Source organism: Mastigoproctus giganteus, chromosome 10 (assembly GCF_048544385.1).
Source record: "Mastigoproctus giganteus isolate SK-2022 chromosome 10, ASM4854438v1, whole genome shotgun sequence".
Classification (NCBI taxonomy): domain Eukaryota; kingdom Metazoa; phylum Arthropoda; class Arachnida; order Uropygi; family Thelyphonidae; genus Mastigoproctus; species Mastigoproctus giganteus.
The window spans coordinates 118,447,993-118,472,389 of NC_143584.1; the positions used below are offsets into that span (position 1 = coordinate 118,447,993).

The 24,397-nt window shown below is 37.5% G+C and overlaps 1 protein-coding gene across 1 annotated transcript in view; it reads right to left on the reverse strand.

Moving 5' to 3' along the window:
• The window catches only part of LOC150079251 (voltage-gated potassium channel subunit beta-2-like), a 313,834-nt gene that overhangs the window by 288,979 nt on the left and 458 nt on the right, over positions 1-24,397 (reverse strand). The window contains exon 2 of the mRNA XM_090383003.1: positions 23,855-24,015. Coding sequence (XP_090239129.1) covers positions 23,855-24,015 — 161 coding nt within the window. The remainder of the gene's footprint in view (positions 1-23,854; positions 24,016-24,397) is intronic.

A 24,397-nucleotide genomic window follows, 5' to 3' on the forward strand; every position in this document is an offset into this window, starting at 1 on the left:
GCCTTGCACAATCTCTCCAGGGACGAATTGATTGACAAGGCTCTCATCATATACTCCCTCCTATTGTGTCTGGACAGAATTGCAGCCACTAAGTTGCACAATATTGTGAGACATTAGTCACACAATATTGTGCAAATGTTTGAGCTGGGGTGTGGTAAAGAACAGCAGAAGATTGAGGCAGTTCCTTTGTCAAATTACGTTACTTGTTCTGAAACTGCCGAAATGTCTTTGAATATTCTTACACAGATTATGGAAGAATTAAAAACTAGGCTTTATCAGTTCAGCACACAGTTGGAAGAGACTACCGATATACTGCAGTGCAGTCAGCTGCTTGTTTTTATTCAGTATGTGCATTTTGGTACTATAAAAATAAAATTTCTTTCTTGCAACCCTGTTCTAACGATCAAAGGCCTCAAACCGTCTTGAAATTGTGAAAAATTTCCCTCTCAAGCAAGGGGTTGATTGTAAGAAAGACCTTGGTTCTACATGCACCAATGGAGCACCTTCCATGCTAAGAAAGAAATCTGGATTTTCTGCTCTGGTGAAGAAAGAAGTTCCATACGTCATTGTAATTCATTGCTTCCTGCAGTCTCATGCTCTGGCTTCTAAGTCTCTGCAAAAACTCTGAAGGATGTCCTGTCAATAGCAGTGTAAGTAGTCAACTTTACTCGTGCCACAGCCTTGAACCATCACCTATTCAAGCAGTTTTGCAAGGAAATGGAAGCAGAACACAAAGTTCTATACTACACAGAAGTCTGCAGGGTTTTCAGAGGTCAAGTTTTAAAATGTTTGGAACTTTGTGTCGAAATCTCACTTTGCTTGAGGAAGAAAGGAAATTCACTTTCTGAGCAGTTCAGAAAGTGGATTTCCTTTCTCCAATCCACTGAAAGCAAGGATTTTATTCTTGCTTTAGTATATTTGGCAGATATATTCTTTCATCTAAACAGCACAAATATGTCCATTTAAGGCCTGTCTTTGACAATCGTGCACACTGCCAAAACATCAAATGCATTTCTGGGTAAACTGTCTCATCAGCAGAGAAGAGTGCAAAACAGGCATTATGCCAATTTTCTGATTCTTGAGAAAGTACTTTTTGAGGAAGATATGAAAAGTGACAAAATATTACCATTTAGCTTCCAGGAAAGAATGTGCAATCACTTGGAGACCCTTCAAACAATTTTTCATGGTTATTTCAGCTTGGAGGAAATAAAAATCGGCACATGGATTCACAATTCTTTTCTTGCTAATCTTGATGACATTGAAGGTTCTGATATATCACAAGATGACAATCAATTTAAGAGCAAATGAATTGTTGAAAAGTGAGTTGAGTAAAGACTTGATGAATTCTGGTGCTCTTTGGCTTATGCTTATCCAAAGATTGTGAAGTGAGCTTTATCAGTCACATTGTTCCTTTTGTTACCACATACCTATGTGAGTCAGGTTTTTCAACAATGGTTGATGAAGACGAAGAATCAAAACGAAATAGATCCTGCAGATGACATGCGAGTTGCTCTGTCAAAAACTGTTCTGCAATTTCAAGCTTTGGTTGACACCAAACAGCAACAATGGTCCCATTAAAATTGAAGAAAAATATGTTGATTCGTAAAGATATTTCTTTTCAATAAAATTTTTGAAATTATTTATATATTTAAAATTTGCCACTAGTAAATATTTAAAAAAAAAAAAATTAGTTTGTGCATTGAAACTATTATATGTTGTGGAACTAGTGAATTCTTATTGGGTTTCATTATATTCATCTGCATTATATTCTTATTGCATCTTTAAGAAACTGATTTGAAAGTGCAATATGTAATAAATACGTTTGATTTTATATATTTTATGTTTACCAATTAATTAAACCTAAAAACACAAACAAAACCGATAACTGTGAAAATTTTTTTGGTGGGGGGATTTCGGGGTAACCATGGATTTCTGTAGAGGGTGTGGGCCTGTAAAAGGTTAAGAACCCCTGTGGTATGGGGTCACAAGTCTGGGAACCTTTCTAGCAGACACTTGACTCATATGCAACTGTTGATAGATGTCCTCCACAGACCCTACACTAATTTGGAGCTCTGCAGCTAGTTCTTTGATGCTAATATGGCGATCTTCCAGGATTAATGTCTCAATTTTTGCAACACTCTTCTGTTATAACAGCTGCTGGGTGTCCCAGGGTTTCTTCAACATGCACTGAGGTTCTTCCACATTTCAATTGTTTATACCAATGTGCAACAATGCTATAACCCGGGCAACCTTCTCCATAAACAGCGACCATTTTTTCTTGGATTATTTTGGGTGTTTTCCTTTGCTGAACCACTGATCTGTATTCCACTTTATCCATTGTGACACTTCATACAGCACTGCAATGAAAAAAATGAATTGTCAGATTGAGAGCAAGATTTGAGTGGTTGCTACAGAGATTAAGGTATCAAACAGAAAAAATTTAAACTTTCTATCAAAACTACTTCTGAGTGAATAAAAATATTTTTTGAACCTACCTTGTACTTTCAAGTTTTTATTCACTCAAGAAAAAATATGCACACTGCAGTAGATGACAGCATAATGACAAAGGTGTGATCATGGCACAATTCACAACTCCTGAGATGGCAGTATGCACAGTTTGATTCAAAGAGCTATAGTCTGTCACCACTGTTATGCATAAATTTTGAACATGGTTTAAAAAAAAAAAAAGCCACCATATAGACCTACAGTTATGTACTGGAACAAAAAATTCATAAAAGGCACTTGTTTGTATAATCATGTTAGTTAAGGTGGTGGCTGGAGAAAGGTCACTGAGTGCACAGTGGGGATGGTTTAAAGAAGTTTTATACGAAGCCCAGGGAAATACATAAAATCTGCCAGTTGTGGGCCTAACATGTTTGCCACATTTGACACACAGAAGCATCAAAGTACTATAAGTAATGTGCCGTAATGCATACAGGCAATCATTCTTAACCAGTCAATATATGAGTAGTGTAAAAGTAAAGCAAATGAAATTAACTTTTTGATACTGTCAACACACTGAGAAAACTCTGGGCAGGCTATTAGCAGACATTGGTAAACATTTTTATTTGCTTTTTGCTTGTTCTTAAGTTAATTTATGTACACAGAATAAACTTTCAACACAATTTTGAGTTGTTTTTTCCCTCATTTATGGCTCAGCCCAAAAGTCAGTGATTGATTTTAGCTATGAATTCCAGACTTTTACTTTTCAACCATACTTAAGAATTTTTGGAATGTTATTTCTCAACATTCCAAAAATTACAGCAAATTGAATGCATTCTCTTAATATAGGCAGCAGAAAATGTGTTAAAATGTGAAGGTCAACAAATGTGTAACATGTTACACTGACATCTGATAATGAAACTATAAAAGTTACAGCTCATAACAGAAGCTGTTAATCAATGTTAAATCCAAGAGAATGGACTTTTGTTCAGAAATGTTTTAGCTTATGGAAGTCAGTGACAATTTCCTGAAATGAATCATCTTTAGTGATGAGTGAACTTTTCACACCAGTGGGGGGGGAGAAGTGAAAATATAGGGCATATAAAAGCCACACAAAATTCTGAATACCAGCAAGACAGTCTAAAAATAACTGCCCTTTGTGCAATGAGCTGTTGCAAAGTGTAAGGTCCTTTCTTCTTTGAAGAAGCTGTCATAGGCATTGTATATCAGGGCAAGTTATAGAATTTCCTTATGCCACAAGTGCAGGATGAAAATGATAGTGACCTGATTTTCCAAGAAGACAGAGCTCCATCACATTACCACAAAGAAGTTTGTGCACATACTTGAGCACAGTGTTTCCTATGAAGTGGATTGAAAGAGGATTGATTTTGTAGCCCCACAATCCTGATCTGAATCTTATTGTTCATTCTCTGAGGATTCACGAAAAAGCAAGGTATACATTCCACCTATATGCCAGAAACCATTATGGAACTTAATGCACTTGTGAAGAAATCAACCACACTGACAGGGATATGTTGTGCCAAATATGGGAAGAACTGGATTATAAATGGGACACCCACAGAGTAACTAAAGGTGCCCACGTTGAAGATTAAAACTTGAAGATATCCTCTATCACCTGGATGTGGTTTTAGGTTTGCATCACGTATCAATATAGGTGGCAGAAAATGAGTTAAGATGTTGAGGGCAACAAATGTATAACACATTACATTGGCATCTGAGAATGAAACCATAAAAGTTACAGCTCACACAAAAGCTATTCCCACAATAACATTTTACTTTTGTAAAGGAGGTCTATGGACACCCTGTATAAGAGATATAAAATTTATAGTAAAGTAATGACCAAGTGAATTTTAGTATTCCTTCATTGTCATTTTGATTCCTGAGCTACATCATTATTTGTATTAAAATTCAAGAATTATAGCCATAGAGCAAACAGGTCTCTCACTACTGGTGTATACAGTGACTCCCACATGCCTTCCTGAATAGCTTTTTTTTGGCAGACTTCACAAAAAAACATTTTAACTAAAAAAGAAAAAACAGTCTCCTTTATTTAAAATTCCTTATTCCCTCTTTTTTAAAGTTATACTGAATGGTGTGCAATGAACACCAGCATGCCCACTTGCATAATACTTTGTAATCCAAGAAAGTTTTTCATTGTTAGCACTCCAGTTTGCTGTTGTAGTAAAGATAAATATTGATTATTTATACTCTTATCCTTTATACTGTAAAAATAGAAAATGGCACTGGAAGTACATATTTTAAAATATTTCTAGTCTTATTTCCAAAAAATGTAAATGGTGGGAAAAAAAAACTCAACTTCACACACACCAATGCACCTGCTGATGTGGCTTTTTCAACGTGCTCACCTGTCAGTTATGAGCCAGCATTCTGCTGCAAAGGTTGGTTTAGTAATGGCAGGGACTGTAGAAGCTCATATTTCCACAGCATACAGAAGTGGCAGGCAGACAATTGTTTTTGACAAACTTGGTGTTTATGGTTTTATCATCTATATATTTTAGGTGCTGTCCTGCAAAATATATCCGAGTCAGATACACAAAGGAAGAGCAAGTCTCTGGTAGGTGAACCTTAACTCTGCATTAAAGCTAACGCCCAGGGTCAGAATGTTTTGAGATAATGGTTATGGGAATTTTTTCTAGTGGGGCAGGATTTCTTCAATGAATACACCATGTATTTAGATTTTAGAGGATTCGAAAATTGTCTAACAAAATGAACTACGCCAGGTTGTTAGATGGCAAGATGTGTTAATATTTCAGGTCACCTACATCATAAGCTACACTGATGAGATTTAGGTTTATTAGTCATAAGGGACTGAATGATGGTGAATTGAAATCTAAGGAGAGCTCCTCCTCCTTGTGGAAGATACACCGTAATTTTTCTTGAATGTTGATGGAGATCATTGCACAGCTTGACAGCTCAATTTGGAAGCAATGGAGAGAGAGAGAGAGAGAGAGAGAGAGAGAGAGAGACAACAGCATACTGTCACTTATTTAAAAGTGGTCAGAGGTGGTAGATGACTTTCATCAACCGGTGAAATACCACCACTTTGCTTATTGGAGGCTTGAAGTGGTGAAACCTATGTTTAGTCTTTAGAGCAAAGTTTCCGGCATCCTCCTCCCCCCATACTTCTCCTTCAACCCATGCGTGGTACTAAGTACTATAGGTTTCGATACCTTTTGCGTTTGGGGTTTTCATAAAAAAAAATAAAGCAAGGTTAATATATTATGGAGTCAAATATAGCTTTAAAATCAATATATGTTAATGCAACTTCTGCATTGCTGTTGAAAATTAGTATGGTGTTGCCAGCAGGGTAAGGATAGCAAACTTTGCAGGAACAGCATTGTGAATACTTTGGCGTACATCATGTATGATTTATATTTCTGAGGCACAAAAGAGTATGCATTTTCTCTATCATTTTCAGAAATGATGCAGTACAAGATGGGCCTGAAATGACTCAAGTTCTCAGGTTTTATTTATTTATTTTTAAACCCTGCAATGATATGATTTTACAAGTATTTCACTGAGATGGAAAGAGTTATTTGGAGAGGACACCGTTTGAAAAAAGCCAGATGGAAGTTGATGGTGCAAGAACTTGGACATCTGATAATAAATTGGGGGTTCCCCCATAGACCAGTGATGGCAGATTTTTGGATTGAGTTGATGGCCGTGATCAGTTGTTTTGTAATCTGTATGGCTGACAGGATCTCAATACTAATCAAACTTGGAGGGAAAAAAGACTGAGATTGTTGGGAATAATTTTAATTAAACTCTATGCGATATATTTCAGCCAGAGTGAGGTTCGAGGATTTTGGAAAATTCGCACAATATCTCCAATTTATGGAATGCTTTTTGTGCAAAGCATGATGTCACAATATGCTTTGATTTCTGTTGGTCTATTCTGTTCTTGCTATCAAGACAATTTGGTCTTAACATTTTAAGAATGGTGCTACTTTTGTTTTATGTTATGACTGTTATCTAATTGCTGTGGCAGCTTGAAGCCAAGTTACAATTTAACTCAGCTAGCAACAAGCATAGAGATCTATGTTCAATGGTATTTCCCATGTGTACAGAATTCTGAACACATACACATTATTATAGCAATACAGATTGAGCTGTGTATTGTTTATAACTCAATTACTCAGTGAGTGCTTAGGCATAACATTTTGTTCTGCTTTTACATGGATAAGAGAAGTGCAGAATTATGAATACAGTTTAGCAGTAAATTTAAAATTACTTATAAATATTTATTACTTATTACTTATAAATAATTATAGGTAATAGTTTTTGAAACTATAATAATTCAAAAATCAAAATGCAAGCTGCAGCCCACTACTTTCTTATACCACAAGCTGACACTGTTTTTGTAAGATCCACCAGGTTTTTGACCAGTTAGATACTAAGATAGTTTAAATGATGGATAAGCTGAAACCATGATGAGCCATTTGGTGAGTAAGTCTATAGTATAATTTTGCATTTTTCTTAATAATATACAATTTCCTGCAATCAGAGGTGTCCCAAAACTTTGGTACAATAGTGTAAAAAGCAGTGTTTTACATTTTGAGCAAGGTAATTTTCTTTAGGTTAAAGCAATGGCACCAATCCTAAGCCCCACCCACAAAGAAAAATACTAGATGAATCCTCAGTTCTCATGGTTCTTCTCTATGACTACTGTTTAGCTTCTACTTTGCTATTGATAACTGCCAATTGGGTTTGGTTGGTTGTGTGTGTATTTCAGACAAATTATGCATTTCTTGATACAGTGTAAATAGATCAAGAAATGCATAATATACTGTTTCTGAATACAACTGACCACGATCACTCTCCAGAACTGATCATGAGATTACAGATGCAACATACGTACATTTTGATAATGTTCAGAAATTTGTGACTTGTGATGAATACAGCCATTAGCACTTGGCAGGCACTGATGGCCGTATTCACTGCACAGAAGAGCAGGTGGACTCATCATAGTTAGCAATTCTTTTGGGTGTTTTCAGGGGTGCACAGCATGGAACTGAATGCAACTACAGCTGATGTTTTCTATCGGGGCAGCTATTAATTTCTTTAAGTGCACAGAGAAACTATTTAAGGCTTTATGAGTTTTGAGACAAACTGAAACCTCCACATACTAAGTGGGAGTTGAGGGATGTAAATGTCTGATTATCTAGTCTGCAGCATCTCTGAGCAGAAAAATGTGGAGTGTGGTGTCTATTAGATTACTATTACTACTATTGCAATTTAGAATGACTGAGAGGCCTCACAGTGGGGATTTTCATTCAATGCTTGGGTGCATATACAGAAGAGTGATGCCTCCTCCTCTATGATCTTTCCTTCACAGAAGTGAAAACCAGCAGCCAGGATTATGATGGTGGACTCTTGCTCCTGTTTGATCCATGTTCCAACACCCACAGTATGTCCAGTTGTTTGGCAAAGAGGATATAGTCCAGAGTGTAAAGTCTGTTGTTCTGGTGTTTTTATACACAAGAGAGAGAGGATGCAATTTTCATAATATTAATGAGTGGAATGCTTGTTTTTTTTGTATGTGTGTGTGGGTGGGTGCTGCCCTCTTCCCCCAAAAAAGGGTCAACCAAAATATATAAAAACAGTATACTTTCACTTGGAGCAATTGCAAAGAAAATTACAGAGGGGAAAATGTAATAACAGAAACCTTTCTGTTTTTACATTTTGAGCAAGGCAAGGTAATTTTCTTTAGGTTAAAGCAGTGGCACCAATCCCCCCCCCCCCCCCCGCCCCAAATAAAAATATTAGATGTATGCTCAGTTCTCATGGTTCTTCTCTATGACTACTCTTTAGATTCCACTTTTTTGATAACTGCCAATCGGGTTTGGATGGTTGGGTGTGCGTGTGCGTGTACTGAAACTGTTGAACCATCCTCAGTTATTACAATTGAAGTAATCTGTATGATTCAACTAGTTTAACGGTTCTGTATGCCTTCTATTCTCATTGTATTCTCGTCCTAGGCTGATCAGAACATGTTTCAAACAGTTAAAGTTAAGTTAACATTGGAGTGGAAGTCTAGGGTTTGGGTGACCTCTTCTAGCAATCCCAGTTGTTTTAACAACTTCCATTATCTCAGGTGCATCTAGTCGTTCTATGATGTGGGTGGGAGCTGCCCTCTTCCCCCAAAAAAAGAGTCAGCCAAAATATAAAAACAGTTACTTTCACTTGGAGCAATTGCAAAGAAAATTATCTAGTGTTAAAATGTTACTACAACTCTCCTATTTTCATGAGATAACTTCTAGGTTTTATTAAATTAGAGGATGACTCTGAGGATGAAAAAATTTATGTGGTTGTGAGCTTGCTGAGCCAATTCACAAATTTGTTGAAGTATGTTTTTGGAGCCGATGGCCACGTTTCACAATTAGTTACGAGTACGAAGTCCTGAACTACTGTGATAATATTGCCCAAATTACAGGTCTCTGATCTGATATTCAGGAGATTCTGACTAAAATGCCAACCCTCACTTCACATCAGATCTAAATCTTTATGTGATATAATTTTTCACAATAGCTAAACAGCTAATGTTTATCTTGATATTGTTCCACTATCTTCCTGATGAAGGCCATTTGGGCAGTCTTGATTTGGGTTCCTTCAAGTGATAGAGTTTGGGTTATGTTCAAATATAGATTTTCTTTGGACCTATAATCAGAGACAGAGGCAGCTTATGAAATAAAGTGGTAGCTGAAACTTGGTTTTGATTTTTGAAGCTTTCTTGTTTCAAAAATAATTACTAATCATTACTATACAGGATAAGAAGTAGTTTTCATTGGAAAAAAAATATATATGTGGACTAGATAGCTCTTTGGATGCTGATTTTAGTTCTCTCCTAGCACAATGGTTTTTGTGATGAGACTGACATGAACAGAAGTCATGAGAGACTGTTCATACTACTCACAATACTGATTCAGCCAATCTACATGACTATAATTATTATTTATACATTCACATTTATATAATTGTTTGAATGTATCAATATCCTTGTAATTTCATAATTTAATTATTTTATTATAATAATTATTTCAGGTAAGATCTGACGAATTACAGAAACACATTTGTCGTCATGCCTCGAAAGTATAAAAATCACCCCAAGAAATTCTACGAGTGCTCCTTCCTAGATAAATTTCAATGGCATACAATCATGAAGATATCTGAAAAATTTACCTGTTATATTGTCTTCTAGGTAAATAGAATAAAGCATGATATCACGTTATTTGTACCACTTTATCCATGATTTGAAGGAAACAATAGGTCCAAATTGGTGACTTACTTTTGTAATGTGAATGTAACAGGATTCTCAGCAAAGAATAAGCACAAGGTTGTTTATCCAAACCTATAGTCAGTGATGAGACCAATCCCCAACAACAACAGCATGTACTAGATTCTTTAGATGTATCTAGTACTTGCCATTATTCTTTAGAAAACCAATGGAATGTAATGAAGATTCATCTGGTGGAGACCTCATAACGTCAGCTAATCCTCGGTACATACAAGAAAAGAGACAGAGTCAGGATTGTTTAATGAAGATGAATTGAATGACCTCATTAGAGATCCCACTCACTCCAAAAATAAAGCCAAACTTCTTTCCTCAAGACTAAAGCAGAAATATTTGGTTAAGAAGAACATCATCTTCTTAACAAAGTTGAAAAAGAAAAAGTTTTGGTTACATTCTTTATAGTAAATAGTCTATCTACACCACTAATGCCATTATATCAATGGAGTTTTTAGGGAACTGTCACAAGTATACATTACACCATCACCTCTTCATCAGCTCCTCATAGCAAAGTTTGAAAGCTGTTCTCTTACATAACAGAAACTTGAAGCCATCCACCTCCACTGTACACTCTGTTCATCTAAAGGAGACATACTAAAACACAAAGACACAACTTGAATAAATTCAATACAGCACTCATTGATAGAACATCTGCAGTGACTGCAAAGTCATTGGTGTGCTAACAGGCATGCAAGGAGGGTTCACAAAAACTGATATTTCTTATGTCTGTGGGGCAGCCATTCTACCACAGACTGTTACATTGGATGAGACTGCCCTCAAAGAAGCACATTAGCCAGGAATGAGTAATGTGCAGAATGTTCCATTATGGATCCAGTAAGGATTTTTCACCTCTACACATTAAACTTAGTCTAATGAAGAGTTTTGTGAAAGCAATGGGTAAGATGAATTTGAGAGGAATTCATGTTCACACACAGATTCAGATGTTATGCATGCTAATATAGAATCTGTATGGTGTGAGATAGTTGAAAGCAAAGGTATAATGAGAGCGGGAGTAATCTACAGGCAAGGTGATTGTGAAGATTATGATGAGAGAGTCTCTACATGCAAATGGAATGGGCAAGTGAGCATGAATGTTTTATTTTGGGCGATTCTAATTTGCCTCTAATTGACTGGAGCAAATGGAGAGGAAACTCCACATGAGGGACAAAATTTTTAAATCAATTAGATGATTTTTTATTTGTACCAACATGTCAGGGAAACTGCTGGGGAAAAGAATATTTTAGACCTCAACATCACCCATGAACTAGATGACATAATAGGGCTGACAGTACAGGAACCAATAGCAGAAGTGATCACTGAGTTCTACAGTGGACGAAGAAGAGAGAGAGAGAGAGAGAGAGAGAGGCAGCAGTAATTAAAGGCAAAGGAATGAATTATAATTTCAGAAAAGGAAATTACAATGCCATGAGGTGCTCCATGGCCTCTATTAACTGGGTAGATATTGCACAAACAGCAAATACCACTGAATTATGGAATACCTTTAAAACATTAATCACAAAAGCCTTGAATATGTATATACCACTGAAAAAAAAAAAAAAAAAAAAAAATCAAGGAGGAGGATTCTAAGTTGGATGAATAATAATGAAGTTGCCAGATTATTTGAGCAGAAGAAGATGACATGGAAAAGTTACAGAACAATAAAAAGTACTATAGCCTATAACAGCTACAAAGTGATTTGTAATAGTGCCACAGAAAAGGATAGGCTGGCAAAGGCAGATTATGAGAAATCGCTGGCAAAGAGAGCAAAGAGTGGGGATAAGGAATTCTTCACGTATATAAATGCAAAGAAGGACAAACCAGATCGGACCCTCATGTGATGGACATGGGTTAGTATTAGATACCCCCAGATGATGTTGCAGATGAACTCAACAGTTACTTTGCATCAATATTTACAGAGGAAAAACCCTTTATGTCAAAGAGAAATTATGGGAGTGAAGTTTAAAAATATGTAATTAATGATATTGAAAATCTCACATGAGTATTTAATGAAAACAAACTTTCGAGCCTACAGGCCAGTAAGGCTCCTGGGGTTGATGGAATATACCCTATAATCTTAAGGGAGGTGGCAAGTGAGTGCATTGAACCATTGAGGCTAATTATGAGAGCATCACTGGACTGGTTCCATTGGATTGGAAAAGTGCCAATGTATGTCCAATACATAAGGGTGATTCTAAGAGTGAAGTAGGAAATTACCACCCAGTCAGTCTAACTTCAGTAGTAGGGAAAATCATGGAGGCAATGATCAAGGGTAGAATTCAAGATCATTTAGATAGAAATGGAATTCTGAAGGAATCTCAGCATGGTTTTTGTAAAGGGAAATTCATGTTTAACAAATCTGGTTAACATATAGGTTAGTGCAAAAGCATAATTTTAACATAGTCATATACCAAAGTAGTTAAATTAATTAATTAAATTGGCATTGTTTTGGTTATATCTCATATTTTGAATGCCTTCACAACGAGTTGCCATGGTATTATACTACCTCGAGTAACACTTCACCAGTGGAGAAGACTATAAAATATTTAAAGGCAAAGGCCTCATGCTATGAGGTAGAATGACTAAAATATAGGTTAGTGCAAAAGCATCACTTTAACGTAGCCATCTACCACCCACCGAAGAGAAGACAACAAGATTTAAAACGGTGCCATCTGGGTGGTGGTATCTGCTGAGAATAAATAACAGTAGTCTTCTCCACTGGTGAAGTGTTACTTATTCAAGGTAGTACAATACCATGGGAACTCATTGTGAAGGCATTCACAATATGAGATATAACCAAAACGATGCCAATTTAATTAATTAATTTAACTACTTTGGTAGATGGCTATGTTAAAATGATGCTTTTGCACTAACCTATATGTTAGTCATTCTACCTTGTAGCATGAGGCCTTTGCCCTTAAATATTTTTCAAATCTGATTAGCTATTTTGACAGGGTCACTCATGAGCTGGATTTTGGGAATAATTTCAACATTGTGTATTTGGATTTCAGTAAAGCATTTGACTCAGTCCCACATGAGTGATTACTTGATAAGCTGGAACAGGTTGGAATCACAGGGAAAGTCCTTAGATGGATAGCAGGATGGCTTCAGGGCAGGAGGTTGTGATAACTAGTTATTCCTCAAATTGTGCTGATGTAAGAAGTGGGGAACCCCACTTCTTACATCAACCTCAGTATTAGGACTACTGTTGTTTTTGATATTTCATGAATGACATCGATGAAGGGATACACAGTGTAATGTCTAATTTGCAAATGATGTAAAGATTGGTAGAGTAGTTAATGATCATCGCCAAGCAGAGCTTCTTCAGAGTGACCTGGATAGACTTCAGGGATGGTCAGAAAAATGGCAGCTATGCTTTAATTCGGCAAAGTGTAGGGTATTACACCTGGGGAACAGTAATCCCAAAATAGCTTATAAACTTGGTGGAGTTGAACTAAAGTGGTGAAACGAGATGAAGTTTTCGGAGCACTGTAGACAGGTTGCAAGGTGTCCTATCGACGATTTATCGAACATTTGCTAGTAGAGATAAGGATATAAAAATCCCATTATACAAGGCTATTATTAGACCACACCTGGAATACTGTGTTCAAGTATACAGATGGCACCTAATGAAAGACATTGAGCTTTTTGAAAGGGCCCAAACACGGGTAACTCACCTAGTGAGATCGACAAAAGAGGGTCCATATGAGGAAAGACTTCGAATATGTGGGTTGCAGAGCTTGGAAACCAGGCATCTTAGAGGAAACTTGACTGAGGTGTTTAAGGCTCTGCGAGGCATAAGTAAAATGAATGAGGACTGAAATTTTCACGGTTATAAATGATTCTAGAACTGGGGGCCATAAATTCAAGTTACAAGAGAGATGTTTACACTGGATTGCAAGAAGTTTTATTTTAGCCTGCAAGTTATAAAATTACTGGAATAAGTTACCTACATGGGTGGTAGAGGCTGACAGTTTCAGGAAATTCAAAGGTCAGATGGATAATTACCTATGGGAGAAAGAAAATGCATAGATTATCTATTTCCTTTTCTTTTATTAATTATTTATTTATTTTTATTTTTTTCTTCTTATTATTTTTTTGGCTGGTGCAGCATGTGGACATTGCTAATACTAATATAGAATGTGTGCAGTGAAGCTAGTTGAAAGAAAAGGTATAATGAGAGTGGCAGTAATCTACAGACCAGAAGATTGGAAGGAGCATGTAGCAATCTCTACATGCAGATGGAATAGGCAAGCAAATGTGAACGTCTTATTATTGGTTATTTTAATTGATTGGAGTAAGTTGGAAGGAAACTCAGCATGGAAAACTAAATTTTTAAACAAACTATATTATTATTTGTACCAGCATGTTAGAGAAAATACTAGGGATAAAAATATCCCAAACATAATCATTACTCATGGACATCGTAGGGCTTAACCACTGGCAGGTAGAGATCACATAGTCATCAGTTGGAAGATGAAGAAATATGCTGCAAAGGTAGAGGCACGGGGGCATTTAATTTCAGGAATGGGGACTATGCCAGTTTAAGATGCTACATGGCATCTATCAATTAATAGATGCTACATGGCATCTATTAATTTATTAACCCTCCATCTGCAGACTGCAGATGGAGGGTTAATAAATTAAAATTATGGAACAGCTTTAAAGCAATAATCACAGAAGCCACAAACACAAATACCATTAGGAAAACACAGCACGAAGATGCCAAAGTTGAATGAATACTTAGCTAACCAGTACAAAAAAGCAGAAAGATATGGAATGGGAAAATTATATCATGGTGAAATGTATTGAAGCTCTACAACTACAAGTTGATCTGTAATAGAACCACAGAAAAGGTTAGGGTGGCAAAGGTTGAGTATGAGAAAGCACTGACTAAGAGAACAAAGAATGAGGAAAAGAAGTTTCCATGTAAGTAAATACAAAAAAGAAGAAAATGAATCAGATCGGACACTTGTGTAATGGGTGTGGGAAAGTCTTAGATAATCCAGCTGATGTTGCTGATAAAAGACCCTTCATGGTAGGGAGAGGTGGTGCAAGTGAGACACAAAATTTGCAATTTCAAAATTATAGATAATTGTTTGTTAGAAAATTTTCAAGTTTAAGAGCAAGCAAAGCTCATGGACTTGATGGCATATAACCTGTAATTTTGAGGAAGGCAGCCAGAGAGTGCACAGAACCACTATGAAAATATCGCTGGACTCAAGTGATTCCTTCAGATTGGGGAAGTCCAATCCAAAGAACTAAAAGAACTTTGGTCCTTGAGGTTGTTACACACATTCTCTCAGATATGCCAAACAAGCTGCACTTGCTACCTGGGAGTCTAAAATGCTGATGAAACTGATGTTCGGGTGACACTCAAGTCAAGTGGACCCAATTTCGGCAAAGTCCGGACAGTCTGTAACAGCCAAATCCTCTGCTTGCACCTTCACGATGGTGGGACTGTTAGAAATCCTGGGTATAACCTCCATGCACAAGTACATGGTGAGTGACCACCCAGGTGTGAACCAACGTAAGCAGGGGTCGAGGTGTGGTGCCCGCACCACATGGAGAAATCCTGCCCCTCTATCTTACCAGGCAGTACTAGGTGGTAGATGACTCTCATCAACAGGTTCAATACCACCACTTTGCTTATTGGAGGCTTGAAGTGGTGAAAGGCATGTTTAGTCTCTAGAACTAAGTTCCGGTCAACCCTTCCCTATCTCTTCCATCATGCAGTATGATTGATGAATTTTGAGGTTATGATGAACCTAGTGTCGAGATCCAATATTCCTTACATTTCAAGGGTACAGCTCTAAAACGGTGTTCGCAGGCTGGCCGCTAGTTAGTACACCGGCCAGATAGTGACTGGAGTCACTATCTGGTACTACTCTGCCAGATAGTGACTGGAGGGAGTCCGAGTAGTGTGATTGCGGGGAGCATTGTAGAGGCCACATTATGTCAAGGATCTGAGTATATTCTTACCCATATCCAAAAATTTCATTACTTCATACAGCATGTCCCACCCACTTTTTCTTACTATTGAATACACCATGAATTGTCAAACTAATAGAACAAGCTTATCTGCAAAAAGATCTAAACCTCCGAAGGACTTCCTAATTCATTTCACAAATATACGTGGTCTCAATTCTAATCTCAATGATGTCCATTTCCACTTGCAGTCTGCCAAACCACATGTACTTTTTCTGACAGAATCTCAGTTATTGGTTGATTCAACTACTGCTCATCTCAGATGCCCAAATTATTCGCTGTATGATTCCTTTCGCCTCAAAGGTGGTACTTGTGCATATGTCTGTTCTGATATTCCCTGTCAGAGACTTGGCAATTTGGAATCTCCTCTCTTTGATCTTCTCTGGCTTAAAATCTCTCTAACTCATTGTGTCAAATTCATCTGTAGTCTCTACCGTTCTCCCAACTCCACTAATCACTTGGAGCTCTTTGACTTCCTCTCTTTGCAACTTGACTTTCTCCAGTCCAACTTTCCAAACAGTGAGGTAATTTTCCTTCGTGATTTTAATGTTCACAACTCCAGCTGGCTTCCGTTTTCTAGTCACACCGACCCAGCTGGTCGAGATGCTAAGGCTTTTGCAATTACTAATGACCTTGTACAGATTGTTCATTTACCTACAAGAATACTGGGCAATCCTAATCATACAGCCAATACGTCTGATCTTTTTCTCACAAACAACCCTTCTAAGTACACGGTCGAAGTGAGAGGTCCTTTAGGCACTTCAGATCACAACTTGGTGATTGTATCTTCTCCAATGGAACCTTTATCTCATGGCTATTCCCAACCTCGTGTTGTTTGGCATTAAAAGAATGCAAAATGGGATGACCTGCGAGACTTCTTTTCTTCTTTTCCTTGGTCGGATTACTGCTTCAAAACTTCTGATGTCAATGTTTGCTCAGATCGTGTCAGTGAAATTATTCTTGCAGGAATGGAATCCTTTATCCCACACTCCACTTTAAAATCTCGTCCTTTATCTAAACCTTGGTTTTCCAATAAATGTGCTAAGGCTGTTCAAGAGAAGAATGTTGCATATCGTAATTGGCTTGTTTCTAATTCTTCAGTTTCATTTTCTGCCTACACCAAAGCTCGCAACAATTGTAAAGCAGTTATTAATCAGTCCAAACTAGAGTTTGAACAGGCTAAGAGTATAAAACTCGCTTCTTGCCCTAATGGTAGCCGAGCATTCTGGTCTCTTGCCAAAGCTATTGGCTGCAACTTTTGCCCATCTCTGCTCCCACCTCTGTCCAAACCAGATGGTTCTGTTGTCACTTCAGCCAAGGATAAAGCTGACCTGCTAGCATCCCATTTTTCTTCCAACTCTTGTATTAATGATCTTGGTAAAACACCTCCCACCATTCCCAACACGCTCCATTCAATGCCTCCTGTGGTCTTCCGTCAAAAGGATGTCAAAAGGATTTCTGATCTTGATGCTAAGAAAGCTCCAGGTCCTGATGGTATTTCTCCACTTGTTCTCAAAACCTGTGCTTCTGAACTTACTCCTATCCTTTGCTGCCTTTCACTTTCTTATTCCAAAGGTGTTTTTCCTTCTGCTTGGAAATTCTCATATCCAGCCAGTTTCTAAAAAGGGCGACAAATCCCTCCCATCCAATTATTGTCCCATTGCAATTACTTCTACTTTTTCTAAAGTAATGGAGAAATCAATTAATCGTGAACTCTTAAACTACCTGGAAACCTTCCATCTGATCAACAATCGCCAGTATGGATTCCGTCAGTGTCGATCCACTGGCGATATTCTGGCTTATGTTACCATTATGGACAAATTCAGTGGAAAGGTTCGGTGAAACACAAGTAGTTGCTCTTGACATCTCAAAGGCTTTTGAACGTCTTTGGCATAAAGTTCTTCTAAACAAGCTTCCATCTTATGGTTTGCCAACTGTTTTTAGTAATTGGTTATCCAGTTTTCTCTCTGATTGCTCACTTAGGGTGATGGTAGATGGCTCTCTGTCTTCTAACTTCTCCACTAATGCCGGTGTCCACCAAGGTTCAGTTCTTTCCCCCACTCTTTTCCTCTTGTATATTAATGGCCTTCTTTCATTGACTGGAAACCCTATCCATAGTTTTGCTGATGCCTTAAATGCCGATCTTCAGGTAATTCTCCAGTGAGGCAAAGACAACTTAGTTGATTTCAACCCTTCTAAAACTCAGTCTTGTCTTATATCTCGCAAAAAGGATTCTTCTGCTCCTATGCTTATCTTTAGTGATACTCCGATTTCTATGCAAAATGATATATCTCTTTTGGGGATTACCCTGACTTCTAATCTCTCTTGGCACAAGCACATTACAAATATTGCTTCCTCTGCATCTAAAAAACTTTGTTTTCTCTTTCGCTCTCGGCATTACTTTTCTTCTAAACAGCTGCTCACTCTGTATAAATCGCAAATCCGATCTGCCATGGAATATTGTTCCCACATCTGGGATGGTGCCCCCAAAATCTCTCTCAGGCTTCTTGATTCCATTCAGAAGAGGGCAGTTAGGTTGATTAATGATTCATATCTAACAGAGTCTCTCCACTCGCTGTCTCATAGACATACTGTTTCTGCTGCATGCCTCTTCTACAGATACTTCCATGGGCACTGTTCTTCTGAATTGGCTTCTTTAATTCTGGCTCTCTCTTTCAAAAAATGTCCGAACTCATGCTGCCACCAGCCAACATCCATTTACTGTCCAATTTCAAACTCACAGAACCAACTTTTCATCTTTCTCATTTATTCATTCAAACTGCCGTTTTCTGGAACAACCTTCCTTCATACGTATTTCCTGAAAATTACAGTCTACAGAAGTTCAAGTCCAATGTCAACAAATATCTTCTTTTGTCTTTTCAACTTCCAACCCAAGCACGGTACTAAGTACTATAGGTTCTAATACCTCTCGTGTTTGGGGTTTCCATAAAAAAAAATAGTAATAGTAGTAGTGGCATGTGATGCAAGAAAGCATGTGTATGAGCTTATGCAGCATCAGCCAAAAAAAAAAAAAAAAATCACACCAGTACTAAAAGGCAAGTTTAAAAATGAAGTCTCTAGATACAGACCAGTTAGTCTTGACTTCGGTGGGAGAGAAAATCTTGGAGGCAATGATTAAGAGTGCAATCCAGGGAGATTTAGATAGAAACAGCATTCTGAAGGATATACAACATGATTTTGCTGAGGAAAAATCATGTTTAACTAATCTAGTTAGCTATTTTGGCACAGTTACTCTTGATTTGGAAGCAGCAAATAACTTTGACATAGTTTATTTGAAATTTAGCAAGGCAAAATTTGGAATTTGACTCAGGTTACTGTATAAGCTGGAGAACATGTTCAGATTACCGGAACGATTCTAAGATGAACTGCAGGGTGGTTGCAGGGCAGGAGGCAAAGTGTTGTGATTAATGGATATTCTTCAGATTGCTGTAATGTCACAATTGGGGTCTCTGAGAATCGGTTCTTTGACCACCGTGGCTTCTCATTTTCATAAATAAGATTGACAAGGGGATAGAGGAAGTCATGTCAAAATTTAAAGATGACATAAGACTGGGAAAGTTGTTAATGTTCAGTGCCAAGCAGCACTCCTCCTCCTTCTAGGTTATTTAGACAGGCTTCAAGGATGGTAAGAAAAAGTTGCAGTTATGCTTTAATGCAGCAAACTGCAAGGTCTTATACTTGGGAAATAGAAACCCCAAAATAACTTATACACTTGGTAGGGTTTAATTAAAAACAATAGAAGGAAAAACGAATTTGAGAATTACGATTCAGTCAGACATGAAGTTCTCTGAGCATTGTAAACAAGTGGCAAGGAAAGTCCATTGCACCTTATAAATCATTTATTGAACAAAATCTTGTAGCGATCAAAAAAAGTCACAATACAACTCTATAAGGTCACACTTGGAATACTGTGTCCAAGTATGGAGACTTCATCTGAAAAAAGCCATTGAGCTTCTTGAAATAGTCCAAAGACAGGCATAGTAATACTGGCAAAAGGGCAACTGTATGAGGAAAAACTTCAATTATGTGGGATACAGAGGTTGCAAACCAGATGCCTCAGATGAGACCTGTTTGAGGTCAATAAGGCTCTAAGAAGTAATGGCAAATTCAACGAAGGCAAAATTTTCACTGTAGTAGGTCAGGTAAACTGCAGCCATTATCAACCCACTGCAGGATGGAAGCCTCCTGACCAATTCATGGTGAGGGAAATGGAACATAATCTGCCATGCTGGTCCAGTGCGGGTTGGCAGATTGACTGTATTTAGCAGTCAAGGGCTTGAACCCCGATCTGCTCAAAGAGTGTGTGCTACTGCAGTCCCGCTCCTGACCACTCGACTACGGAAGCCAACTGTAGTAGACGTTGTAGTACATTGTAGTAGACAATTCTATAACTATGGGCCATAAATTCAAATTACAGGAGAAGGGGGTCTAGACTGATTTGTAAAAAATTACCTCTGTTAACCTACACCACCCGCAGAGATAACTTCTTCAAACTGTCAGTGGAGTCTGATAGTTTTAAGATATTCAAAGGCCAACTGGATACTTGCCTGCATGAGAAGGGAAATACACAATTAGTTTATTTTCTAGTTCTTTTTATATATCTTCTTTTATTTTTTTATATCTTCCTTTATAATCTTATTTATTATTATTCATTATCATTCTTTATTTTTAATGAAATTTAATTTTATTATTATTATTTTACTATTATTTTTTCAGCTGGTGCAGCAAAAGACTGCGGCTTCCTTGATAGTGGCTAATACTGAGTAATACTAATAGCAGGCAAAAGTGAAAGCGATTCTTGCTTCTACTGGAATGAGCAGCTGCCTGGAAAGCAAAGTGCTGGGGATTTCAACAACTGCTGGGAGTCATCATGGAACAAGTAAATATATGGACTGTGTTAGGGTAACAACAGGTGCATGTTTCCTTGAATGTAAACCAATGATAGGAGTATAATAAATAAATTCAATGCATTTGATATGCTGGTCAAGACATCAAAGGCAGATTTTGTTGGGATATGGGAGATGGTGTCGCACAGATAGAAGGAATGCAGAATTGGACTTTGGGGGAGTACAATGTGTACAGAAAGGATAGACATGACAAGAAGAGAGGAGGGCTTATGCTATTAGTTAAGAAACACAAAGTCTAATGCAGTGCATCTAATTGACATGGGTAGGCAGTGCAATGTTGAGTCAGTTTGGTGTGACAAGCACTGGGAAAGCAAAAATGAGAGTAGGAGTGTGCTATAGGCCTAATCACTCTGTTGAGTCCAACGAACCACTGTACAAAGAAATAGAGTGGGCCAGAAAATCATAATGTCTTATAATGGGGGATTTTAACTTCCCACATATTGACTGGAACTTGTGGATTGGTCACTTGCACTCTAGCAAGATTTGTGGATTTACTGGATGATTGTTTTCTACAAAAGCATTATGGAACAGCCTCTGGATGCCACTTGAGGCAATCAGATTAGCAATACTCTTGATCTGATTATCAGCAGTGATTATTCATGCATTAAGAATCTGAGGATAAAGAAACCACTAAGTGGCAGTGATCACAGTGTACTGATGTGGAATTTGCTTAAAGATGTAACTATCATCAGGGGTAAAGGAAAGGGTTTTTGCTTTCGTAAAGGTGACTACAGTGGTCTCAGACAGTTTTAAATTCTGTACAGTGGGACCAACTGATGATATTACAAACAGCAAATTCTAAATGGGAAGCATTCAAGGAATTAATCTTGGAAGCTATTAGGCTTTTCATAAGAAATACCATTCAAGGTTTAGGTAGGCCTTAATGGATGTCAGATGAACTAATGAGACTCGTTGTTGTTGTTATTTGGGTTTTTAGGAGCATTAGCAACTAAGGCCATATTGCTCCGTGGATATGCGGTGGTCATTCCCTGACCTTTCCGCATCCTCCGTATTTGGTAGTCACGGGCTCGAACCCCGGTCTGATCAAGAAGCGTGTGCTACGCACTGCTGCTCCTGCCCACCTGGCTATGGAGGCACCTGTGAGACTCGTGAAAGAGAAGGAAAATGCATGGGATACGTATAAATTATCAGGTGATAGAGAAAACTATGATGGATATCAGCTAGTCTGTAATGAAGTAAAAAAAACAGGTTAGACAAGCGAAAGCAGATTACAAGAAATCTTGGGCAAGAGATGCAAAGAAAAACAGCAGAGACTTCTTTACTTATGTAAACTCTTGAAGGAAGGGGATGAATCACATTGGTCCACTTGATATTGATGGTTCGACTGTTGATAACCCTGCTCAGGTAGCTGACAAACTGAATGAGTATTTTGCATCTATATTCACACATGAGGAATTCTATAGGGAAGTGGATGCCAGAAGTTTATCAAACTCCAATAGGGAGCTAAATGATGTTGTAATAACTGAGAGCAAAGTGGAAGAGAAATTGTTGAAGTTAAACATAAGAAAGGCACTAGGGTGGATGGGATCTATCCAGTTATATTAAAGGAGGCAGCAAAGGAAGTAAGCAAACCCAAATTTTCATTAATTATGGGAGCATCCTTGGATTCAGGGGAGTTCCCACGGACTGGAGATGTGCAATTGTATCCCCAATTGACAAAGGGTGACATGGATAATTACAGATCTGTTAGTTTACTTCTGTTTCAGGGAAAATAATGGAGTCACTTGTTAAAGAAGCATTGTAGAATCATTTAGACAAGACTGCAGTTATAGTTCAAACAGTCAAATAGCATAGAGGAATGAAAATTTTAGAATCAATATGCCACACTGAAACATGCTGAATTAAATTTCAGGGTGTATAGTTGGTGAGATGCCACAGGGCAGTACTAAGCATAGGGTGAGCTCCAATGCTCCACAGCATTCCTCAGTCTGCCAATTTGAAAATCATCATCAAGAAAAGGGAAACCGATCAGGTCAAAGCTGAACATCAATACTTTAACAAACACAGATAAAAACAGTTTGAAGCACTTATCCAGAAAATTTCTTCAAATTTACAAAACTGTCTAATTTACAGGAGCAGTCTTCAGAGTATACACTGTATGCAGAGTGCTACATCAACATCTTTTCCATTTGCCACTTTTTCCCATCATGAAAGTAAATTTCCCATCTTTTCCATGTGCCACTTTGCATCATGAAAGTAAATGCGCAGGAAAGAAGTCAACAGTATTATGTTCTGAAGAAAATTTCTGGATGGGATATAAAAATTCTCTGGAGAAATGGATAGCAATACACATTGTTCATCAGATAGAAGTAATTGGGTGTAATGACAATGAAGTGAACATTTTGAAAAGAGCTGTTCTATCACTGGGTCAGAGCAGTCCTTTTCAAAACTGTGAACCACAGTTGGTTTCAGTCTGTTTTATACAATGGTATCGGACTAATGATTTTTGTAAGAGTTCCTTGCAGAAAGAGCAATAAGTTGAAATCCTTGATAACACCATTTTTAAAACACCAAAGAAATTTTATATAAGAAACCCTTACACGTTTAAACAGATCAATGCCTCCAGTTTCGAGAAAATACAATGACACCGATGGACTGATTTGTTCATTAAAAACTCTCTACATGGCCTCAAAAGAACCATTGTGAGCTATATTAAAAAGGTGCACAAGGGTTTTTTCATACTGACCAATACAACACACTTGATTAAACTCATGCAGGAGGAATATCTCTGTCAGCGTGCATCAAACTTGTAAATTCTTCATACTCTGCATAATATCTGATCTGAAAAACACTGTCACCTTTTTCTCATAGTATCCAAATACTTTTGTATACTATGGGGGGGAGTATATATGTGTATCATAATGGAGCAGTGGTTCTTAAATTTCAGTGACATCAGGACCACTTTGTTGGAAAAATTTTCCGTGGACCCCCAAACTTAATAAAATTGTTTTGATGCTATAAACTCTTCCAGCTTTTTAAATATTTATAAGAAATTTCAGACATAATTTGCAGACACTGGTGTATCTCTATGAACTCGCAAGGGTCCTATTACCATAGTTTGAGAAATGTTGCATGTATTCGCAAAATTGGTAAAAAAAAAAAAAAAAATTAAATTAAATTTAAAAAATAATAAAAAAACACACACTACCTGTATCTCATTGCAGCTGGATAGGAGAGAGACACTTGGCGGCTAGGGGGATTGGTGGCCATAGAGCTATCACTAGAGAGGAAACCGTCTTCCATACATTCCAGGCTTGCAATGGGGGCTTGGCAGCTACAGAATTGCAAAACTAATGGCTTTATGTTGAACTTTCATAATAAAAATATTTGTAAAAAAAAATAAAAGGCAAACATGAAGGATAACATTACATGGAAAACAGTCTGTTATGATATCTATATGTTCCCTTCTCAACTATCCCACATTCACCAGGACTAAACATGAAACCACAGCCCATGAATAACTTAATATATTGAAAATTTCAGCAATTATTAAATTAAAAAGGTCTTTGCAATTTCAGATAACTGTTACTGAAATATAACCTTAAGATGGTAGAACATACACTACCAAGAGTAATTGGATGCCCATGGGATTTTGGAAAAATTGCCCATACCTGCCATTCAATGTGGTATAAATGAAATTACATTCATGCTAGAAGTAAGGAGATCAACAAAAGGGAGTAGAGGGGTTGAA